At 43.9% G+C, this 21,281-nt stretch overlaps 2 protein-coding genes across 5 annotated transcripts in view; both read right to left on the bottom strand.

Moving 5' to 3' along the window:
* Nucleotides 1-1,577: 1,577 nt before the first annotated feature.
* On the bottom strand, nucleotides 1,578-5,754 carry cnpy3 (canopy FGF signaling regulator 3). Its single transcript, XM_069718017.1, has 7 exons — nucleotides 5,619-5,754; nucleotides 5,434-5,558; nucleotides 4,864-4,990; nucleotides 4,440-4,536; nucleotides 3,764-3,886; nucleotides 3,343-3,460; nucleotides 1,578-3,191 (listed from the first exon to the last, which is right to left on the bottom strand). The coding sequence occupies exons 1-7, from the start codon at nucleotides 5,702-5,704 to the stop codon at nucleotides 2,905-2,907; spliced, it is 963 nt and encodes a 320-aa protein (XP_069574118.1). The 5' UTR covers nucleotides 5,705-5,754; the 3' UTR covers nucleotides 1,578-2,904.
* Nucleotides 5,755-15,287: 9,533 nt separating this feature from the next.
* trpc5a (transient receptor potential cation channel, subfamily C, member 5a) overlaps nucleotides 15,288-21,281 on the bottom strand; it is a 74,151-nt gene continuing 68,157 nt past the window's right edge. For all 4 annotated transcript variants that reach the window (XM_069718009.1, XM_069718010.1, XM_069718011.1 and 1 more), the window contains exons 15-18: nucleotides 21,247-21,281; nucleotides 19,238-19,279; nucleotides 17,415-17,504; nucleotides 15,288-16,376 (exon numbers count right to left, since the gene is read on the bottom strand). The exon at nucleotides 21,247-21,281 is cut by the window's right edge and continues 175 nt beyond it. In XM_069718009.1, the coding sequence (XP_069574110.1) occupies nucleotides 15,360-16,376; nucleotides 17,415-17,504; nucleotides 19,238-19,279; nucleotides 21,247-21,281 (1,184 nt within the window). In that variant the 3' untranslated portion in view covers nucleotides 15,288-15,359. The remainder of the gene's footprint in view (nucleotides 16,377-17,414; nucleotides 17,505-19,237; nucleotides 19,280-21,246) is intronic.

The following is a 21,281-nucleotide window of genomic DNA, read 5'->3' as shown; positions in this document are numbered from 1 at the left end:
GGAAACAAAGGTCAAACTGAGGTCAATTATTGCATCAGTGGGGCAAAGTAAGCTCCTTAATACCAACAACATCAATACGTCATCGAAGTTAATATGAGACGACATTTTTTTTAAATTTCTCCAAAATAAAAGTCACAACAACAAACTCTGAGGTTATTGTTGCCTTTGAACTTTAAATATTTGCAGTGTGAATTTCATCTTTGTTTTTAGCGCAGGTCATCATTGTTCTAATTTCACAAAGGGTAATCTTTTACTAATTTTACTTGACTTTGGTTTGTTTGTTTGTTGTTTTGTTGTTTTGTGTGGTGTACTTTGTGGAAGAAAGAATGTGTAGTAGTCACACAAGCAGGATGAAACAACACAATTAAATCTGCCAAAGACCTGCAACTAATGACTGTACTGTTTATTATTTTCCAATTCACTGATCCAATTAAAGATCATCACTTTCTTTTTTTTTTACCCAGAGCCCAAGGTGACAACTTTAGATTGCATTTTTCTTTGTCCAAAAAAACTCAACGGTATCCAGTAAACTCCAACATAAATCAACAAACTGTCATATCAAGACTCTTATTTTAACTCTATTTGTGTTTAATTTTATGCGTTTCATCTGTTTCTTATGCATCTAATTTATTTTCTATATTTTTAAATGTTTCTTTATATCTGTGAAACACTGCACGTAATTATCTTGCTGTGAAGTACTTTGAGCTGCATTTCTTATATGAAAGGTGCGAAACAAATAAAGTTTATTATTATTAATACCGTCATCTATCATGAAAGTTGTTGATTATTTTTCTATTGATGTCCACAAGCAGCTTAATAAAAAAAAAGTGCTTACCTTCATAACAGGTGGTCCGATGACGTGTTTTGATGAGATCCAGCAGTGGTCCGACAGTCACCTCTGACGTCATCATACCATGACAACTTCCGGTCCTTCTGACGTCGACTGATCCGTGGAAACGTGCACAAACACGCCTGAAAACAAGTTGGACAGCCGGCAGGTAAACCTGGAACACGTCCGTTACAGAACAGCTGGCTGAAAGAACCATTTATTACCTTCCGGTAACCCCCCCACCCCCCCACCCCCACCCCTCCGTACATCCCGCCCCCTAGTTACTGCATCCCTCGCAGCCATTTTTAAAGTTATGAATACATCAACGACGGCAGAATTGCTGCTAAAAGTAATAAAACATTTTCAACCATGACGTTTTAGTTCATGGCTATCTTGAAAAAAACAAAAACAAAAAAACCCTACAATTTTCCAGAAATATGCAGCAGTTGATAAACTACAACGAGCCAAATCAGTTTAAATCCATCGTGGAACAGAATAAAAACGTGATTTTAGTAAATAAAACTCCTTCAGAAGCAATTGTTGAAATATTTTTTGTAACTTTCTTTTCGTGCAACAACTCCAAGTCCGCAGCTCTCTGGCTCTCTCTGGTGGGCAAAAGTGTACATTACATCCATTTGGTTATTAATTCTGGAGAGAAAAATCCAATGTAATAATGTCCTTCTTTGCCGATATAGTAGTACAGTAATTCTGCCAACCTGATGATGGGAAACAGTAATAGTATTTGTGACACATTTTCAAACCCGTGTTTATTGATCCACTCTGCTTATGGTTTCAAAAAGCAACTCCGATACAACACAGCCAGCATTTTACTTCAGAATAAAAATCTCGTAAAAACACACACATACAAACACGCCTGAGAAAATGCAAACAAAAAGAAATCACACACACCTTCGTCCCAACAAGCACACACAAACGCACATACAGACACACGCACGCCTTAAATAGCAGCTTCTTTTTTTTTTTTTACAGCAAACAAACAAAAACAAAAACAAAAAAGCAAAAATTATATGACATCAAACAATAACAGAAACACAAATCATTTACGTTTAGAAAAAGTACCTCATGATGCATTTACTCTGAAATTACTCGTGAATTTCTGCTGAAAATTAGGGAACAAAAAAATAAAATCACAGAGAAGGTTAAAGGTCAAAACACTAAGAAATAAAACTCTATATGAGAATGAGTAGAATATTGTTTTACACTCGGCAAACACTTGATTAGAAACACCTGTGCAACATAATGGGATCCAGAGTAAGCACTGTTTACTTTAATCTGTGTTAATGGACTGGACAAAATATTAGGAACACTTTTTAAAATGAAACAATCCAGCACGACAATCATCTTTTCTGAGAAATGCCAACAAAACTGTATAATTTCTGGCGGAGCTGTTTTGTTGGGTTTCAACAGGTGATTCTAATAAAGTGCTCGTGAGTGTCGGAACAGATAAAAGTCTCAACCGTCCATAAACTTTCTGTAAATATGAGGCTTTAAAACAGCAGAAGTAAAAACAAACACAACAGTTCACATTTTGAGGAGATACAGTATGAAAGCTAAACTAAAAGTCAACAACTACATTCAACAGAAAGAGAGAAAGAAACACAAAGTAAGACAGAAACCTTCCTCTGGTGGATTTACTTTTCATAAATCCTGTTTTTATGCTTATGATGACTCTAAGCACTTATCTGTTCTTTTTTTTGTCAACTTATTATTAACTTATCTCTTATTTAGTTCAGCAGGTCTCCACACCGCCCCCTACAGGTCATCGGTATATCGCATCTTTCTGAGGACGAAATGTTAGAAAAGGGGCGCAAAATGATAGAAAAAGCCAAATAATACTTCATAGTTCGTACGGTTGGTTGTAACTCTTGAGGTCGTGGCTGACTGATGTCTCACGGCAACATGTTTCAAACCATCGAGACGAAACAGGGAAAAAAAAGACTTTAAAACTGTATGAAGTCCAAATTCACTGAGTGGAGCTTCACGTGTTCATGTTTCCAGACGCTGCAGACTGCTTTTACTAACAGTGAGTTTTAACTTTGGAGAAGAACCGGGACTCACAGCTCCGTCTTCCGCCCAGAGAGAGGCACCTGCGGCTGGATCTCCTCGTCCGACGACGCCCCTCCATCCTTCTTCTCCACGGGAGACTTGCTCTTTTTCTTCTTCTTCACCTTCTTCTCCTTCTTCTCCTTCTTCTTCTTGGCGGTCTTCTCGCCCTCCGAGCTGCCGTCGCCTCCTTCCTTCCCCTTCTTCCCTCCCTTCTTCTTCTTCTTCTTCTTCTTGTCCTCGGCGATGGCGGCCTGGTCTCCCTTCTTCTTGGCGCTCCAGTCCTCGCTCAGGCAGGCTGGACGGAGAGATGACAAACAGGAGAGGAGGGAAAGAGAGAGGAAACACGAGGAAGAGGAAAAAACAGACGGAAAATGAGAAGGAGAAGAAAAATGAAATAAACCAAAAAGAAAAGGTGAAAAGTGAAAGATAGGAAGTCATGAAATTACCCGTGTCCTTTCCTTTGAGAACATGTTTCTCACACAGGTAAGTGGTCAGGTCCTCCTCCTGGCTGCCTTTGTACCAGTCCTCAATCACCTCCTCATACTGCTCCACCAACACATCACACTGAGACACACACACACACACACACACACACACACACACACACACACACACACACACACACACACACACACACACACACACACACACACACAGATGATGATGGGTCATTTAAAGCAGCGATTTATTTGACCAAAATAAGAGCAAGTGGATATTAAAAAAATCTCGCAAAACTGAGTTTTCTCGTCACCGGGACGTTTCCCCGACGTACGCGTTCCATTTTAAAACCCCGGATGCGTCGCTCTTCTGACAGCGTTGGTCGGACGTTCAGTCGTCTCTGTGAATTCAGATAAATGTGAAAAACACCTGTTTTTTAAGCTCGGCGACTTCCGCCGAAGTCTCGTTCCACAGCTCGTAGGGAATATCCATCACCACGTTCACACCTTTGTTCACCAGACCGTGAAGGGTGGAGAAGGTCTCCGACATGCCCTGAGACACACACACACACACACACACACACACACACACACACACACACACACACACACACACACACACACACACACACACACACACACACACACACACACACGACGGCGCTGTCAGGTGGGACACAAACTGGTTTTATTTGACAATGTTAATGTTGAAGGTTTTTTATTTTGAAGCTGGAAAAAGGTTTTGTTTGATGTGAAGACCAATGAAATGAAAGTAACTTAAATGTCTCATATTTGCTGCTTTAACAGTTTGAACATTTGTTACTTTCGGGGTTTTAAATCTGAAGTCTTGTGTGATGAGTCTTAATAAAACATAATAATTGTACGCATCAAAGCTGCAGGTTGTTCAAATCAAAACAACGAGCTGAAAGGCACTAAAAGGCTCAGCAGAGTTGAGGGTAAGGTTCCCGAGGACTCGGTCCCTTTCACATCCTGATCCCGCTGTCCACATGAAAGTATTGATTACAGCTGATTTCCTATTTGATCGTCTTCCTTCAGTTCAAACTGAGCTCCACGCTGTAAGAAATGAGTGCGTGGCCCGGACTGACCTTGGCGAAGCGGTTGCTGCCGGCTCTCTCTTTGTGCAGGTTGTACTCCAGCAGCCTCTGACACACATTCTCCACCACCTCGATGAAGCGCAGGTCTCTGAGGGGACGGGGAACAAGTTCGGGAGCTTTCAGATTTAAAGCGTTTTCAGGCAGGATGAAGATCTGAGAGTCGAGTGACGAGTTTTAACCTGTTAATTTACTTTGAAGTAAAAAGTCTTAAACTGTTCGGAGGAACATTTCCTTCACGTGAGTGTATTTTATGAACGAAAAACACGCGTTTGAAAAACATTTTCTCTCGTAAAAAGCTGAGAACCTCGATGGACGGCGCGAATCTGATCGGGCTGTAATCTTAACTCGTCGTCCGATCGGCAGGGACGCGAGGACGAGACGACGAGGGACAGAAACGCGCTCCGGGACGACTTACGACTTGACGTATTTGATCGGCGGCGCCCCCTTGCTGTCGATGAAGCGGTAGTTCCTGCCGATGACTTCTTTGGTCTTCCCCGTCTCGTCGAACGCCGACTTCATCTCGATGCTGACGAATTTACACACTGAGGAGAGAACGACAGCAGAATGAAATGTTGCAGCAGTTCTCTGAGATTTATTTATTTATTTATATAAAAATCAGCAGACGGTTCGTTCATCCAGTTTTGATCTTTTTGCAGCTCCATTATTTGGCAGATCATTTTTCTCATTGAATAGTTTTGTCTCTAAAACAACAACAACAACAGTGAACTCTGTCATTGAACTGTTTTTTCCAATAACGGACCCAGAAAGCTCCAGATCGGAAGTATTCGTTGAATCCGATTATGTTGTTGCAGGATTTGTTTTTGTTGACGTCATTTCACAAACAAACGTGTAAACAGAGGCTCCACCGGCACACAGTGACGTCACACACAACTCTTGTCGCCCCCCCTCTCCCTCGCCCTCCCGGCTCTGCTGTGGGACCCTCGGAGGTCCTCGGACCTCGGTTTGAGAACCAGCACCCCGTTACCTTCACATTTGTTGGGCAGATTAACCCAGTCATCGTCTCCGGCGGTCTTCGCTCCTCCGACCGACGAAATCATCAAGAGAAACGACACGAGCGTCGCTCCAGCCATCCGTCTGGTCGGCGGACTCCTGATCTCGTGTGAACGTGGTCGTCGGACTCCTGATCTCGTGTGAACGTGGTCGGCGGACTCCTGATCTCGTGTGAACGTGGTCGACTTTCTGTTCCAGCTGCAGATGTTCGTTATTTTCGTTTTCAAATCCTTTTTCTGGCACATCGCAGCTGCGAAATCTGAAAGCGCCACTTCCTACTATGGGCGTCGCGCACGCCGCGCTCTGAGCCAATCAGAGAGGAAGAAGTGGCAACAGCTGGACCAATGGAGAGGCAGAGGAGGGCAGGCAAAGAAGATGAAACAGAAAGATGTCTCACTCTGCGCCTATTTTACGGTACAACCCAGCAGGAAATGAACCTCTCAAAAATATGGTCGAAAATACTCAACTGCATATATTTATAATATCTGACCGCGTGTATCTAGAGAATTCAAATGACCCAAAATATGTTCATGTGGTTATGAATATTGTGTTAATAATAAAATATAAAAGGTTTCTGTAAACGTTTCTGTTGAATATATCCTACAAACTAGGTACAACAGAAGTTTAGGCTGAATACTGAATATTATTGGGGTCTCTACTTGTAATCGGTTTTTCATTGTGTTTACACAAACAAATCCGAGAAGGGCAATAAACATATAAAAAAAATGGACAATTTCAAACTTCCCGATTTCTCTGTTTTTTGAAGCAGCGAGATGGTCAAGGAGTGGCTCCTCTTCTGTTATAGACCACCTTCGCTGTTGTCCTGCAATCTTCAGTCTGATCCAGCAGAGGGAGCCATAAGACAACATGGAAGCGCTGTGAGTTATCATCAGTTATGCAACATCAAACTAAATAGAAATGATCAGCAGGTACATCTATCTATCTATCTATCTATCTATCTATCTATCTATCTATCTATCTATCTATCTATCTATCTATCTATCTATCTGTCTGTCTGTCTGTCTGTCTGTCTGTCTGTCTGTCTGTCTATCTATCTATCTGTCTGTCTATCTGTCTGTCTATCCTGTCACGACCTTTGACCTCTGACTTCCGTGTGCAGGACACAATGGAGAAGGATCAGGCTCTATATGACATCTTATTACCCTCCTCTGTGTGGCGTGTTGTGACATTTGATTGGTTCAGGGCCACTAAATGGGATTATTTAGTCAATAACATCAGGCACGTGTGTGTTTGTGTGTGAAACTAATCGTTAACATGATAAACTGACAGGAAGAAACTATCCAGTCATTCTGTAACTAAAACAAAAAAACAATAAAATAAAATTGGGGAAACAAAATTTAAAAAAGGAATAATGAAATAAGAATGTGATGGAGACTGAGAGACTCTAAGAAAAGGAAGTCAACAGCCAGGAATAGATATCAAACAGTTTGGTTAATAAACATCATCAGTCCTTTTCACCACGACTGTCTTAACCTTTTACACTTAAACTAAAACGGATGCTAAAATTAAGTTAGATCTGATTTTACAAATTAAATGTGTGCTGAGAGCAAAGACCTCAAAAACTGTAAAGAAAATATAAGCATGTTTTCGTCCAAAAACATATAAATTCATTGCAGTTTATATTCATGTATATCTTGATTTTACTTACCTTGACCATAGAAAACATTTGTTTTTTATTTGCAGGCGTCTCTTAAATTCATACGTTATGGGGCGAATCAGACTGCACTCCAATATGTGTATTATTACACTATACAATAATATTTTCTTATAATAATCTCTCACTAAATGAAGGTTTATATCAGTCGGACTGTGCTTCAACTGTGTCAGGACTTCCAGGATATTAAGTGTGCTTTTATTTTATTCATCTATTCATTTCATGATTGGTTTTGGATTCTTTAGGCAATCCTTCTGTTCTTGGCTCACAATTTTGACTTTTGTGGGTTTATTTTTTTATTTTTCTGTCTTTTGGATCCAGATTTTTTGGGTGTGAGCTGCTGAATATTTAAATATCTATCTATCAGTCTTAAATAATTATGATTCCAATCTTGTTACATGACTGAAGCTGTGATTCAAGAACCACATTAAAAACATACCTGTAGTTCTCTGTAGTGAACTAATGTAAATTATAGGAAGAGTCATGCATCCAGTTTTTCCTAAATCATTGCTTTTATTTTATTTTTTTGCAGATTTTCTGTAACTTTGACTGGGAACTTGTTAAAATGGTGAGCTTTGCATGCATAGTAACATTAATGGTGAATGTCCCCAAACATTTGAGCAAAACCAGACTTTTATTTTATGTAACAGGAAGAGAAAACATCGCAGGTTACTGAACTGCTGCGACCCTTTTGGGTTGCATTTAAAACAAAACAAAAAAAACGAGCTGTGAAGAACAGCGGACGGATTTCTAATGCAAGTTTTAATGAAAACATGTTGTTTGCCGTGTTTTCTCTGGTCGCTGAGATCAGGTCACCGTTTCACTGTTTGTGGACATCTGAGTGCTTATTGGTTTAAAAAAAACTAAATGACAAAAGCTCTTTTGTTGCTTTTTATTTTATGCGCCGAGAGCCGAAGAGCTTTTCAACAACCTGCTATATAATCTGAATGTATTATTATTTTATTGAAGGAACAGCTGAAAAGGAGAGCGAGCTCGAGAGATGAGGTTGTTTTTTTTAACAAAGCCCTCGCTCGCCCGTTGTGTGGGCTGCACTGCTGAATAAAAACTAGCTTTCATCTCTCTCTCTTTCTTTCTCTCACTCTACATCAACCTCCCCTCCACCAACTCAGTGTCAAGTTCTGCTATGAGACACACTGATTTCTCTCTGTGTGTGTGTGTGTGTGTGTGTGTGTGTGTGTGTGTGTGTGTGTGTGTGTGTGTGTGCGCTGTGGAATGAGAAGCTGGCTGTCCTTTTGGCAGGCAGCAGCACACTGAAGCACCTCTCAGAAAAAACTGGACTATTATTGAACTACTGAGAAATGCTCTTATCTCGCTGTGAAACTCTCTCTCTCTCTTTCACACTCACTCAGATGCAGTCAAATACACTCAAGCACACAGAAACACGGCACATTTGAGGGTACGCACACATGTACGCACACGCGCACACACACGCACACAACACACACACACACACACACACACACACACACACACACACACACACAGAAAAAGGTGTAAAAGTCCTGCAGGAGGAGTTCAGGGAGCTGGTGAAATGAGTGTGAAGGAGTTCCTCTGGGAACGTACCGAGGTCCTCTGTAGGTGACAGGAAACGTGATCCTGATGAATTGATGGTTTATTTAACGTACAATTCAAACATGCTGACTCATTTAGAAGTGAGAATCTCATCCAAACGTGGCCTGAAAGTTCACATGATGGCGACACACATCGTTAAACAACCCGGTATCACGGCGACGCGTGAAACAGACACGCTCATCCACTACGCCGAAACGCGAGATGGCCACGCGTGAAACTTACACATTTTGTAAGCATGAAATTTGCATCATGTGACGTTGGATCATGTGACCAAGGCTTGAGCCCGAGTACAAAGGACAGGCTATCTCACGCTTTTGCTGTAGTGGATGGGCGTGTCTATTTCACGCTTGGCCGTGATACCGGCTTGGATTAAAACAAAGACTGAGGCCATCTCAGACGTAGATGTGTTAAAGCTTTGTTCAGACTGCAGGTAAATCAGATTTATTTTCTCAGATCAGATCTTTAAGACAGACTGTCTGCTCTGTTATTAGCAAGTGAGCGGATCAGATTTCATGTAATGAATCAGCTACACAGGTAAGGGCTCTATTTGGCCTCACAAACTGAATCTATAATGGCGAGCTGGTTCCTTACAACTCCCTGAAGTTGTTCTGTCAGAGCAGGCAGTCACTCAGGACCCCAGAAACACCCGACTGGATGTCAATTAAATCTCAGAGCGAGTCCTCGTCTAAAAATAACCCCAGAGCTGCAGAGCCGGAGACAAAACAAGTGTTCCCGCTAAAAAGTGGCTTCTGCGGCTGCACATCTAAATTCAAAGCTTTCTTTGTAGACTCGTCGGGCTCTGATCCGACGGGATGATTCTTCCACAGATTACGGGTGAAACGGAGGACAACGATAAAACCTCGTTAGCTGTTTCTGTTTTGTGATTAGTCAGACCGTTCTCCTTCCTACGGCGGCAAATACTGACGTTAAGTCTCTTGAGCTCGTGGTTACAACACGGGAAGTCGTGTGCATCGTACGCTCGGCGTTCAAGTGGTTAAGAGGAAAAATCAGGTTATATGAAATTAAATTGAAGCAGCCTTTTGCCAAATCTGTTTCAAATTTGCTTTTCAAATTGGTTTCCTGCTCTCAATTACACAAAACAAATACATGTGGACATGCTGGAGGAGCGAAGACAGATATTTACAGTTGCTTTGCAGAGCTGAGAAGGTTTTTTCTTCTGATACTGTTTGATTTTAATATCTAAAAATGTTTATTTCATTTCTTCTAATCAAAGTCAGGTCAGTTTAACTTTCTATGAAACGTTCTACTGATGTGAGGAAAAGCAAATTGTACTCACATCAAGTCTTAATCAACTCGCTATGCACAAGATTGCTAGTCGGAGTCTTTTCAGATCTCGAAGGTCTCCGGTAAATATTTTAACACTGAACAGACGTTGACGCTCAGAAATGTTGAAAATCTGTCGTCTCACTGCTAAAAAGATGAAATCCTGTCAGTGAGAACTGCTTCAGGACCAACTAATCAATTCAAAGTGTTTTTGAAGGCTCAGTTTGACCTGCTGCACGTCCAGAAGTCTTTCGCTGCTCGATGGGTCCTCGAACAGAAAGAGAACCGACAACCTGATGTCACAGATCACATGACCTTCACATGACCTTCACATAACGGAGACAAAAGAACCAGCCGGACCACAGCCCCGTTTTTTTTCTAAGGATGCCTTTATTAAAGAGTCAACAACGTGCGCTAGCCGTCCGCTTCTAGAAAAATAACACAGTCATACATTCATCCGTGTGGAAATCCATAAAAACAAAGAAAAACAAGGACAGGTTTTTATTTTTAAAGCTCAAAATCCCTTTTCGAAGGTGAGAGGGGAACCTGAATGATGCGTGTCGGTGCGATGAGCAGAAGCGCCAAATTACTTTGGCCCATTTTTTTAAAGAAGGAACAGGAAGTCCGAGTTTTACAGTTAATCAGCAACAAAATGATCAGGACATTGGCAGGGAATCGATTATTGATCAAAAATCTGACAGCTCTGACCCTCGTAGATGAAAAGAAGATGCTTTGATTTGAGATTTTTGGGATTGCTTGTTTTGGTGAATCATCGGATGCACCTGCAGGGACCAACCAGGAAGTTGGTCCCTGAACTGCGACCCCTTCAGAAGTCCTACAGGGTCCGGGCCTCCCATCAGCGTTATTAAAACCCAATCGATTCCACTTAGTCCTGTGAAACGATCTAATATAAACCCAGATTTCTGGTCCGGTCTGAACTGCCATCCAGCAGCCATTAAAGTCCTGAGTCACACACCGGAGGAGCAAACTGGACCTCCGTATAGCTGGTAGCTCCAACAGGACCCCCAAAAACTAAAAAAACCTGATCCACAGACTGGATACAAAAAGAGTTCGTAGCTTCCAGGTCAGAAAAATGGTTCCAATGCAGAAGTGTCTTCAGCTGCAATACCAGCGAGTGCCACTAGAGGTCGGCTCCAAAAAGCCTCCGGCTCCATAGACTCCCATTCAACTTCTCTCATCAAATCCAAAGTGAATAAAATGTGTCCATCAGTTATCTCGGTGTTGTTAGCTAAAGTCACTCCTTCTTCTTAGTTTTCTGGAGGTCCATCTGAAAATAATCCCTCATTCATTACATATTAGGCAGATAGAGAGCAACGTTTTTTGGGGGGGGTGTCTAAGATCGATATCACGAGGCTGTTGTTCTCGGTTGCCTTGGAGGCAGTATGAAGGACTATTAGTGCTCTGTGTGCGTGTGTGTGTGTGTGTGTGTGTGTGTGTGTTGCTCCATTAGAGGACAAATCTTCTCCAATGCTGTTCAATTTATTTCTGTTTTACAGTCTCTCTCTTTAAACACTTCTAGCTCTGTGAGGATCCTCCTGCGTCCTCCGTTCGCTAAAACTCACCTAAACCGGATTCAAACCCTCCAACAGGTCGGTCCCAAAGCAAGGAGCGCTCAAAATGTCCTCACAAATACAGAAGAACAAACACACACACACACAAACAAACACATCGGTGGTGTAGATGTATGATCTGAATCAATCCCTATCAATCAGAGGCTCAACAGCATGTCTGGATTCTGTCTGGATCAATAGTCCCATGGACACACACACACACACACACACACACACACACACACACACACACACACACACACACACACACACACACACACACACACACACACACACACACACACACACACACACACAGGGGGATCACACAGACATTTCTGATCTATAAAAGTGATTGATTATACATCCTGTGTGTGTGTGTGTGTGTGTGTGTGTGTGTGTGTGTGTGTGTGTGTGTGTGTGTGTGTGTGTGTGTGTGTGTGTGTGTTCTCCCTCCATCAATCTCCTCCGTCATACACACCCCGCGTGTTTCAAAATAAAAGCCACTTCCTGAAGGTTTTTATTTTGGGTGAACTCGTCCTTTAAAATCTTCCCCCCCACCGCCTCTCTAACGTCCTGCCCGCCGTTGTCATGGCAATTGACGACAGTTTGATTGATTACCAAACCCTATGGGTTGCCGCGCGGCCCTGATTATGGGGTGGTGACATGCAGTCCTGGTTGCCGTGGTAACAGAGAAAATCCAGGCTCTTTGGGTTTTTTTCTTGTTTCCTGGTTTATCTGCTGCATCACTGTTTTTTTTTTTTTTAAAAAGAGGTCTTAATAAGACCGCTGCTGAGTTATGGGATATAAAACAAGACAAAAATGATCAATTATGAGGTTTTAAAATTTTTCTGCTTTTTCTGTTAATAAAAGTTGAAATCTTCTTAATAAAAATGGCCTTCGGTGCAGCAGCAGCTCTGATTCAGGACCTGCGTTAAAGCCGGATTCATGGATTCTTCTCGGCCAACAGGAGGCAACACAAAGCGTCATCGCGTTTTAGAGGACGTTTTTTGCATCAGTGATAATAATAATGTTCAGTGCAGCTTTAAGAGTCTGAAAACACAAAGATGTGACCTGAAAGATGAAGAAAGTGAAACAATGTGTAGTTCGCTGACAACATGGAAAACTGGATTTCCGGAAAGCGGATCATTACACCACAACTGTTGTTGTAGTTTTTTTCCTTTTTTGAATGTCTCGTGATTCAGAGAGCTTCGTTAAAACTTCTCTGATGAAGACAAACAAGGTTTCAGTTGGAGGGAAGAAGATCAACAAACACGAAAGAAAAGCTGAAAAAGTTCTGTCCTGTTTCGCTCCGAAAGCTCCTGAAAACATATAGCTTTAAAAAAAACATCATGAAATAAACTCCACTCAGCATAAATATAAGTTAAAAAAAAAAAAAAAAAAAAAAACGATTGTTGCATCAAAAACTTTAAATTTTGTGGCGACTTGTCCTCAAAATGATGATTTCAGATTTTGCCGATTTTTTTTGTTTTCTGGTAAAATTGTGGAAATTAGAAAAGTCAGGCAGCACTAGTTTGTTTTGATGATGAGATGATGATGATGATGATGATGATGTGCAGCTAAAACTGCTGGCTATAAATGGTTTCCATGGTTACACCCTGACATTGATAAAATGTGAGGAGGAAGACGAGGCAGAGAGAAAAGAAAAAAGAAAAAGCAATCAAAAAGACAGGAAGTGAAATTTAGAAGCACAGAAGGATGATGTCATGATGATGAAGAGGAAGGGCAAAACATTTGGCCGGCAGCTGCTCATCACACCAGCTGATACTTCCTATGTGTGTGTTTGTGTGTGTGTGTGTGTGTTGCAGGTATAACAGTGGTTTTTTTTGTGTGGTTTTTTTCTCGATATAACATGCATAATTTCTCGACTCCACCACTGACAGTCGTATATTAACCAGAGTAAAATTCAGCAGCCTCTTCTTCATGCCGACTGTTTGAAGTCGCCGCGACTTCAAGAGAGGAAGAAGAAGAAAAAAATATATATCATGATGAAATTCTGGTGAAATTTCCCTTTAAAATAGATTTCCCAGATCGATAAAAGGCAAACTCGTCCCTGTTCTTTTTTTTTTGTCCGTCTGTTTCTCACGTTTTCGCCTGCTCATCTTCCTCCTCCTCCTCTTCATCCTCCTCCTCATCCGTCCGTCCTCACGATAAATATATTTGTATTCACCAGGTTAAAGTGTACTTATTAAGGAAGAGCTGAACGAGAAGCCAGGAGTATCGGAGGCAACTCAAATAGAAGCAAAGACAGTCTTTAGAAACCAGAAGTGTTCTCATTATTATTATTATTATTATTAATATCATTATTATTATTACTAGTATAACTGTTATTAGGATAAAATAAAAGTTCCTTGGCCCTTGTTGGTGCAGAGAGAGAGCGAGAGGGTGAATCCATCGCTGAGGGTAGAAAGGGGAGTTCCACTCAACCGCCGCCGGCTTTCAGGAGGATTTTAATCCCGTTTTCTTTTATTCCGTCACAGATTTGAAGGTTTTTGGTTTAAAGGGAAAAACGGCGTCGCGTCGTCGAAACCAAACGTTCTGGAAAGTCACTTTGGCTCCTTGTAATCCCGTAATAATAGTAATAATGTTCAGAAGAAGGAAGGAGAAGAAAGAAGGAAAAAAGTTGGACTGCGTTTGTCTCCGTGTGACGGTGGCAGACGTTTATAAAGACAGTTTGACAGAAAGAGAAAAAAAACCTGCAGATTAAAATTAAACTACTGAAGATCAGTTATGAGTCTTTCTGTAACTTTAAGGGTTTAATCGAGCTCCCAGAGTCCTGAAGTGTTTTGTAAAATTTTTAATCCAGATTTTTTTGCTGTAAAATAAGCCCCATTCGTCCTGGATTTATTCGGGATGTTTCCTGCTCTGCTCAGTGATCTCCGAATTTAAACATCGTCTGGAGTCGCATTTTTTAATTCTCAAAAACCAGAATAAACGCTCAGCGCCTCGGTAAACTGCTGCTGTTCATTAAAAATTATTTTTAAAATACGCTTTTGTGTCGGCCGGTTTTGCCGCATGCTGATTGGTTAAAATGAAGCGGAGGCCGACGCCCAGATAGTCACGCAGGTTACGCAGATTTGTGTAAATCTAAAATGCTTCTGCCAATCTTAACACCAACATACAGCCGACAGGAATGAAAGCTGTCAGTCGAGCTACATCCTGGATCGGTAACTATATTTGTTTACATTTTAAAGGATGCCGAATTAACAATCAGCAGGTCCTGTTTTGAAGCGTGAACATGAATGAACAGACAACGACGACTAAATGAGTTCGACGCGGAGGAAAACTTAAAAATGTGATGTTTCCGATGGAGGTTCTGAATGGCCTTTTTCCCCTCAGGTTCCAGCCCATTTCTGTTACAGAACACGTCTCGTAAGGATCTAAACTAAAGAGCTGAATGAATTCGATCTGACCAAATAGGGCGGAAAGCTACCCGGCTAGCTATCCAAGTCTCTTTGGTGAGCAAGGAAGCTAACTCATTCAAGCCCTGAGTCTGTTCGCCCTGAAATACCATCAGGTGTCAAACTGTCTCCATCATCTGCCACCTCAGGGTGTTTCCATGACAACCACCGCCGGTCCCCAGAACCCGCTTCCATTCCAGAAACGTCGCGTTCTAGAAATCCAGGATCCTGAATCTTGCCGCCAAGTCCTCGCCCCCCGACGCCCTCGCCCCCCCCCCCCTCCTCTCTCCACGTGTTTTCAGCCAAACAAACAAATAAACAAAAACAAAAACAATTTGGTAGTCCTCTCTCGCTCCTATAGCTGCGTGGTGACCGAGTCCTCTATGACCTCACAGCTGTCCTCTATGACATCGTCGCAGGGACCCACCCACCCGCCCATCACCATCACCCTTCCGCTTCCCCCTCCTCCCCCGTCCACGCCGCCCTCGCCCGCTCCGCCCTGGAAAACGTCCTCGGTGGAGTCCAGGAGGCGCGAGCTGGACTCGGACATGTTGGAAGCACAGTGCAGGGATTGGCAGGGGCACGGGGGGGGGAGGGGCAGCGTCAGCAGCGAGTCCCGCCCGTTCGTCCGCCGCGGCGAGAACGTCGGGTTGCCGATGTCGACCGAGCGGCCCACCTCGTTCAGGCGGGTCTCGCTCCTGGTCACGTCGCTGAGTCCGAACTCGGAGTGGCCGCGGCTGCCCAAGGGGCGGAGCAACCCGTCGGAGATGGTGTAGGAGGGCGGGGACTGGAGCGGCAGGGGCGGGGCTCTGCGCTTGGAGCGGGAGAACAGGTAGGAGAGGCATTTGAAGGAGTCCGTCTTGGCCCGCGGGGCCGAGAGGCGCTGCAGGCGGCTCCGTGTGCGGGTCAGCGACGAGCTGAAGGAGGTGAAGGAGGAGGAGGGTGAGGGGAGGGAGGAGGACGGAGGGAGGACGCTCGTCTTCAGCCCGTTGCTCTTTGGTTTCCCCTCCTCTTCCTCCTCCTCCTCCCCCCACCCGATGCCCTCCTCCAGCTCCCCCTCCTCGCCTCTTTCCATCTGGGTCATCCCGGAGATGGAGCGCACCAGCGCCGACACGCCGTCCGTCGGCGTCGACGTGGCGCCGTCGTCGTCGTCGTCTTCGCCCGGGGTCGCGAAGGTCACGCTCTTCGACCTCTGGGCTCCGCCCCCGCCCCCGCCGCCCCCATCGCCCGACTCGCTGTCGTCCTCCGAGGCCGCGGCGCCGTCGTCCCTCGCCGTCTCGCTGGAGGAGGAGTAGTGTCGCCGGGGAGGACGGCGGTTGCCGAGGAGATCCAGGACCTCGTAGCGGAAGCTGGAGATGTCCTGCTTCAACTCCTGAGGAGACACAGAATCAGGAGTTAAAGCTTTTCATGAAATAAACATCTGATATTCAGGGAAGGAAGAAGGAGAGGGAGAGGAGGGGGAGCAGGGGGGAGGGGAGAGTAGGTGGGAGGGGGAGAAAAGGACAGTCTGAGAGACGAGGTCCGAGTCCAAGAGTGGAGAGAGGAAGAAAATTAATTGACGGTAAATGAAAAAGAGCTGATAATCTTTAATATGAAGAAAGTTAACAGTTAAGATCATTGTCGCCTGTTTAAGACGTTGCAGCTCGATTAATCGACTTCAACTGATTTATTTGAGTCGTATTTGAATACGTAAACTGATGTTTGCTAATAGTTTGTTTTACAGTTTGACTTTTATTCCCGCTCAGATCACACGTGACTTCGACAGGACGTCAACGTGAACGAGTTCAATTTGAAATCCGTTCAAATCTTCGGTTTGATCGTCTTTTCTCCATAAATCACCATCTTGGCTCCGAACGCTGCGCACGTGTTTTTACTCCTCAGAGAATAAAACTTCAACGTGCACCTGATTACATGTTTTACACACACACACACACACACACACACACACACACACACACACACACACACACACACACACACACACACACACACACACACACACACACACACACACACACACACACACACACAGTCTGAGGCTCCGTGTGCACCTGATGTTGTTTTTGCATCGAAAAAGAAAAACTTTCCACTTCAAAGCAGCGGCCGGGCTCCCAGGGCATCATGGGAAACGGGCTCGGGGGAGTGTGTGTGTGTGTGTGTGTGGGGAGGAAGGGGAGGGGGAGGGGCAGGGGGAGGGGAGGGGGTGGTTGGAATAATTTATGGCTCGCAAGATTTGAGGAAAAGTTTCCTTCAGGGATTGTGTCGATCGGATCGTCCGGAGATCGGGCAGATGGAGCCGATGAAACATCTTCGTTTTACAGCGTCCGACACGTGTTCCCGTGTTGTTGTTGTTTGTTTATTTGTTTACACGCATCACCGTGACAACGGGCGCTGGTCCCCTCTCACCCACCTTGAAGTTCTCCTCCGTCAGCCCCTCGTCCGTCTTGGCGCTGCGGATCATGGCCGCCACGTACCTCTTCACCAGGCTCCGGATCACTTCCTGTGGGAGACAGTCGCCATGGTTACTGTTATTTTTATCACTTCATCGCTTTTTCAAGTTAAAAGCGTTTGAAGCTTTATGTTAGCGATGAATAGTTTTCTAAAAAAAACAATGTTTAAGTTTGAAGGTAAACAGACACTATCAGCATCCAGTTCAGGGTTGTTTTATCTCTTTACAAGGTTTTTTTTTGCTGATCTGGCATCAATTAAAAGAAGCGAATGATCTATTTTCAGCTCCTCTCTGCAGTCGAGATGAACGCCGAGTCATCGATCACTGCATCACAGCGAGACTGAAGAAAAGTTAAAAACATGAAGATTCTCATGGAACTTCTGAACTTCACTTCTCCTCATGCAGCTTGAACATTCAGAAAGTAGAATGAAGCCAAAAAACTGCATGAACTCTTCTAGTTTCTAGGAAACTATAATCAAATATTTTGCAATATGATACATTTAAGCTTCAAAAACACCTGCGAAGAAGAGTTTGAATGCATCGCGTTGCAGAGTGTGAGTGAACGTTCAGCAGCACAAATCCAACCAAACCAGCAAATTCAAATGTTATTGTCTAATTAAGTAATCAGCCAATGAGACGGGTCGCCCTCATTGATTTACAGACCAAAGACACATTCCACAAGCATTTGGTGCTCAGTGGGTGGTGAATCAAACCACACACACATACACACACACACACACACACACACACACACACACACACACACACACACACACACACACACACACACACACACACACACACACACACACGAACACACACACTGCTGCACAGCATCCTCCCACAGTCAACACCTGTGAGTGCCAAAGCAGGATGCTCTGGCATGCTGTCACTCTCCGCCTCTGCCAACACACACACCGAACACGCCGCTCGACAGTGAAGGACAGACTCCCGCAACAATCCTTCAAAAACATGGACGCAACGACCGGCCGCTGCCAAACACAAAGTACTGGCGCTGCCGCGTCTCCGCTCGCTGCCAGCGCTGAGGTGTCGGCTCCACTCGCCGAGCAAATCTCTTCTACGGAAGAAAAAATAAAGACAAAAAAATCAGCCATAAAAACTGGACGTCAGAGCGACGCTTTGCAGCCGCCAAGAACAATGAACCACCAACACGAGAGCCGACAGGACGCAACTTGAAGGGAAGAAGAAGAGAACTCTAAAAATACTAATCCAGCATTACACGTCGTTTTGTTGCTGCTTCTTCCGGAGCTCATAAATTATCGTTGCACTTTCGCGAAGTTTCAGGGTCTGAAGGAAAAAAAATCGTCTCAACGAAACGCTCCTGAACTGGAAAACGTAACTTAAACTTCACGCTTCAAATGATTCAGAGGAGCTTTCAGAAGAACACGTGACGACCGGGTCGGTTTCTTTTCACACTTTAAAAACACTTCGGATGACAGACTGGTAAAAGAAACGTTGCGTCACTTTTTACAATTTCACCGCTAAAATGTTTCTGCCTTTGAGCGGTTCAAAAAGTTCAAATAATAAAATATTTCTGTTATGTGCAGCATGATTATCATCATCACTTACATGAGTTTTTATAAGGTACATTTTTGCTAATTCCTACAAGTTTAGCTAAAATAAAATCACTTAAAACTACAAAAATTACAGAATTTTATGGGAAAAAAACCACAAAATCAAAAATTAAGTTAAGGGAATAAATCAAACTGTGGAGGGACTGAGACACAGTGACACAGTGCAGAAGCCCGGAGCGGCGTACAGACCTGGTAGTGCTGATTCTGGATCAGACTGTCGGCGTGACGCTCCTGCAAACACAAGAACACGTTATTCAGAGCTTCATTCACGTCTCTCTTATAACAACTCAACAACAGACGAAGGTGAACGTGTGATTTTAAAGTGGAATCCACACTTTCATCAAGAGGTGCAGCAGCAGCTCCTTTTCACAAAGACACTTTGTTTACTGTGAATTTTACATGTCTTGCGAGCTAAACAACACATTTATGTTAAAAAACAACAACAATTGTTGTCTTTAAAAAAAACTAAAATGTGAAAAGAAATGTGTCTTAAAAAAACTGAAACCTGATTTGTCTGTTTTCTGACGTTTGTGTGGTAAATTCTGCTTTTTAAACGTATACGTGTCATCTGTCCACACACACACACGCACACGCACACACACACACACACACACGCACACGCACACACACACACACACACACACACGCACACGCACACGCACACACACACACACACACACACACACACACACACACACGTATGCATTCATCCTCCCGACATCTTCCTCGAAAACCCTCCTCAGAGCGAACACTGCTTTCCGTATCTCATGCTGGTTTTCTGCTTACTCTGTCAACACACACACACACACACACACACACACACACACACACACACACACACACACACACACACACACACACACACACACACACACACACACACACACACACACACACACACACATGCACACACACAGGTTCTGTTCCTTGATCAGATCTCTGCAGCTCTGTGAACCTATGTGGGCTGGTTGGCTTATATAACTCAGCTGACTTCAGCTGAGGTGAACATGCCAGCTGCACTGTGTGTGTGTGTGTGTGTGTGTGTGTGTGTGTGTGTGTGTGTGTGTGTGTGTGTGTGTGTGTGTGTGTGTGTGTGTGTGTGTGTGTGTGTGTGTGTGTGTGAAAGCCTTATCGGCGCTCACAGTCTCCCTCCAGATGACTGGGCTGTTAGATGTGTTTATCAGGATGTGTTTATCCGCCGCTCCACCCGGCAGCTGATGTCGGTCTGCATGCAGCCACTTCTCCCTCTTCATCGTTTCAACCCTTTGATCCGCTCTCTCTCTCTCTCTCTCTCTCTCTCTCTCTCTCTCTGGCTTTGATCAGCTGGACGCCGAACCTAGAGGCTCCCTCCGACAAAACTTTTCTAGTTTTTTTTATCTCCATCATTTGATTCATCGCTAATTTATCGGACTCCAGGTGGAGGTCCGGATCTCGTAGAGAGAAAAGTCGGCCTGTCACCGCAAAACGTGAGATAGCTACGCTTGCTGATGTCTCGGCATGAAAGTTACACGTTTTCCTGTAGTGGACTAAAATGTCTTGGAGCCATGTGATTTACAGGAAAATTAAACTTTTAACAAAAAAACAAAAACATGTTTGTCTTTCAGAAACCAAAAAAACAACTCAAGAATAATGTTGTCACTTCCTGGATTCGAACCCCATGATTACCTCCTGACACCGCAAAAAACATGTCCTCCGTAATTGGTCTCAAGACTTCTGTTGCGGCACCGCGGTCACGAGTCTTCGTCATGTGACGTTTACGCGCGTGTAACTTTCACGCCTTCAAAACGTGTAACAGACACGCCAGCGAAACGTGTAAATGTCACGCCGAGACATCACGTATCTATCTCACGTTTTTCTGCTGTAGTGGACGGGCGTGTCTATTTCACGCTTGGCCGATTATTTTCATTACTAATTGGATTATTTAGTGAACGTAAAGTTGGAAAACAGTGTAAAAAAAAAGAAAAACATCGAGTTCATTCTCAAAGCAAACTGGAAAACTCGTCAGTAACCAGCCTGCGTGCGAAGCCTGCGAGTCCGTCGGCGTTTTGAAACTCGTTCGGCTTCCGGCCGCGACCGCGCGTAAACACGAGTTTCTTTTCTTTCTGTCCGCATCGTCTGTTCGGTCGGCGGAAGCGGAGCAGCGGAGATAATCTCCGAGGTCGACAGATAACCGAGACACGAGTCGTCTCTCCGCTCACCGTGAACTCTCGGAGGTTCTCGCACTTGTGCGTGT

The sequence above is a fragment of the Brachyistius frenatus genome, unplaced genomic scaffold, assembly GCF_029030835.1.
Source record: "Brachyistius frenatus isolate BFR_SWC_R1_liver_20210118 unplaced genomic scaffold, ASM2903083v1 Contig_184, whole genome shotgun sequence".
NCBI lineage: Eukaryota > Metazoa > Chordata > Actinopteri > Embiotocidae > Brachyistius > Brachyistius frenatus.
The sequence above is the reverse complement of the archived record's forward strand: the minus strand, read 5'-3'. Positions and strand labels throughout refer to the sequence as shown.

Excerpts from the sequence above, each read along its gene's own strand:
- cnpy3 (XM_069718017.1), bottom strand. The coding sequence starts at position 5,704 with ATGTGCCAGAAAAAGGATTTGAAAACGAAAATAACGAACATCTGCAGC. Across the intron at positions 4,537-4,863 it reads CCGATCAAATACGTCAAGTC|AGACCTGCGCTTCATCGAGG; the intron begins GTAAGTCGTCCC and ends CCGTCCCCTCAG. Across the intron at positions 3,192-3,342 it reads TCTCAAAGGAAAGGACACGG|CCTGCCTGAGCGAGGACTGG; the intron begins GTAATTTCATGA and ends CTCTCCGTCCAG.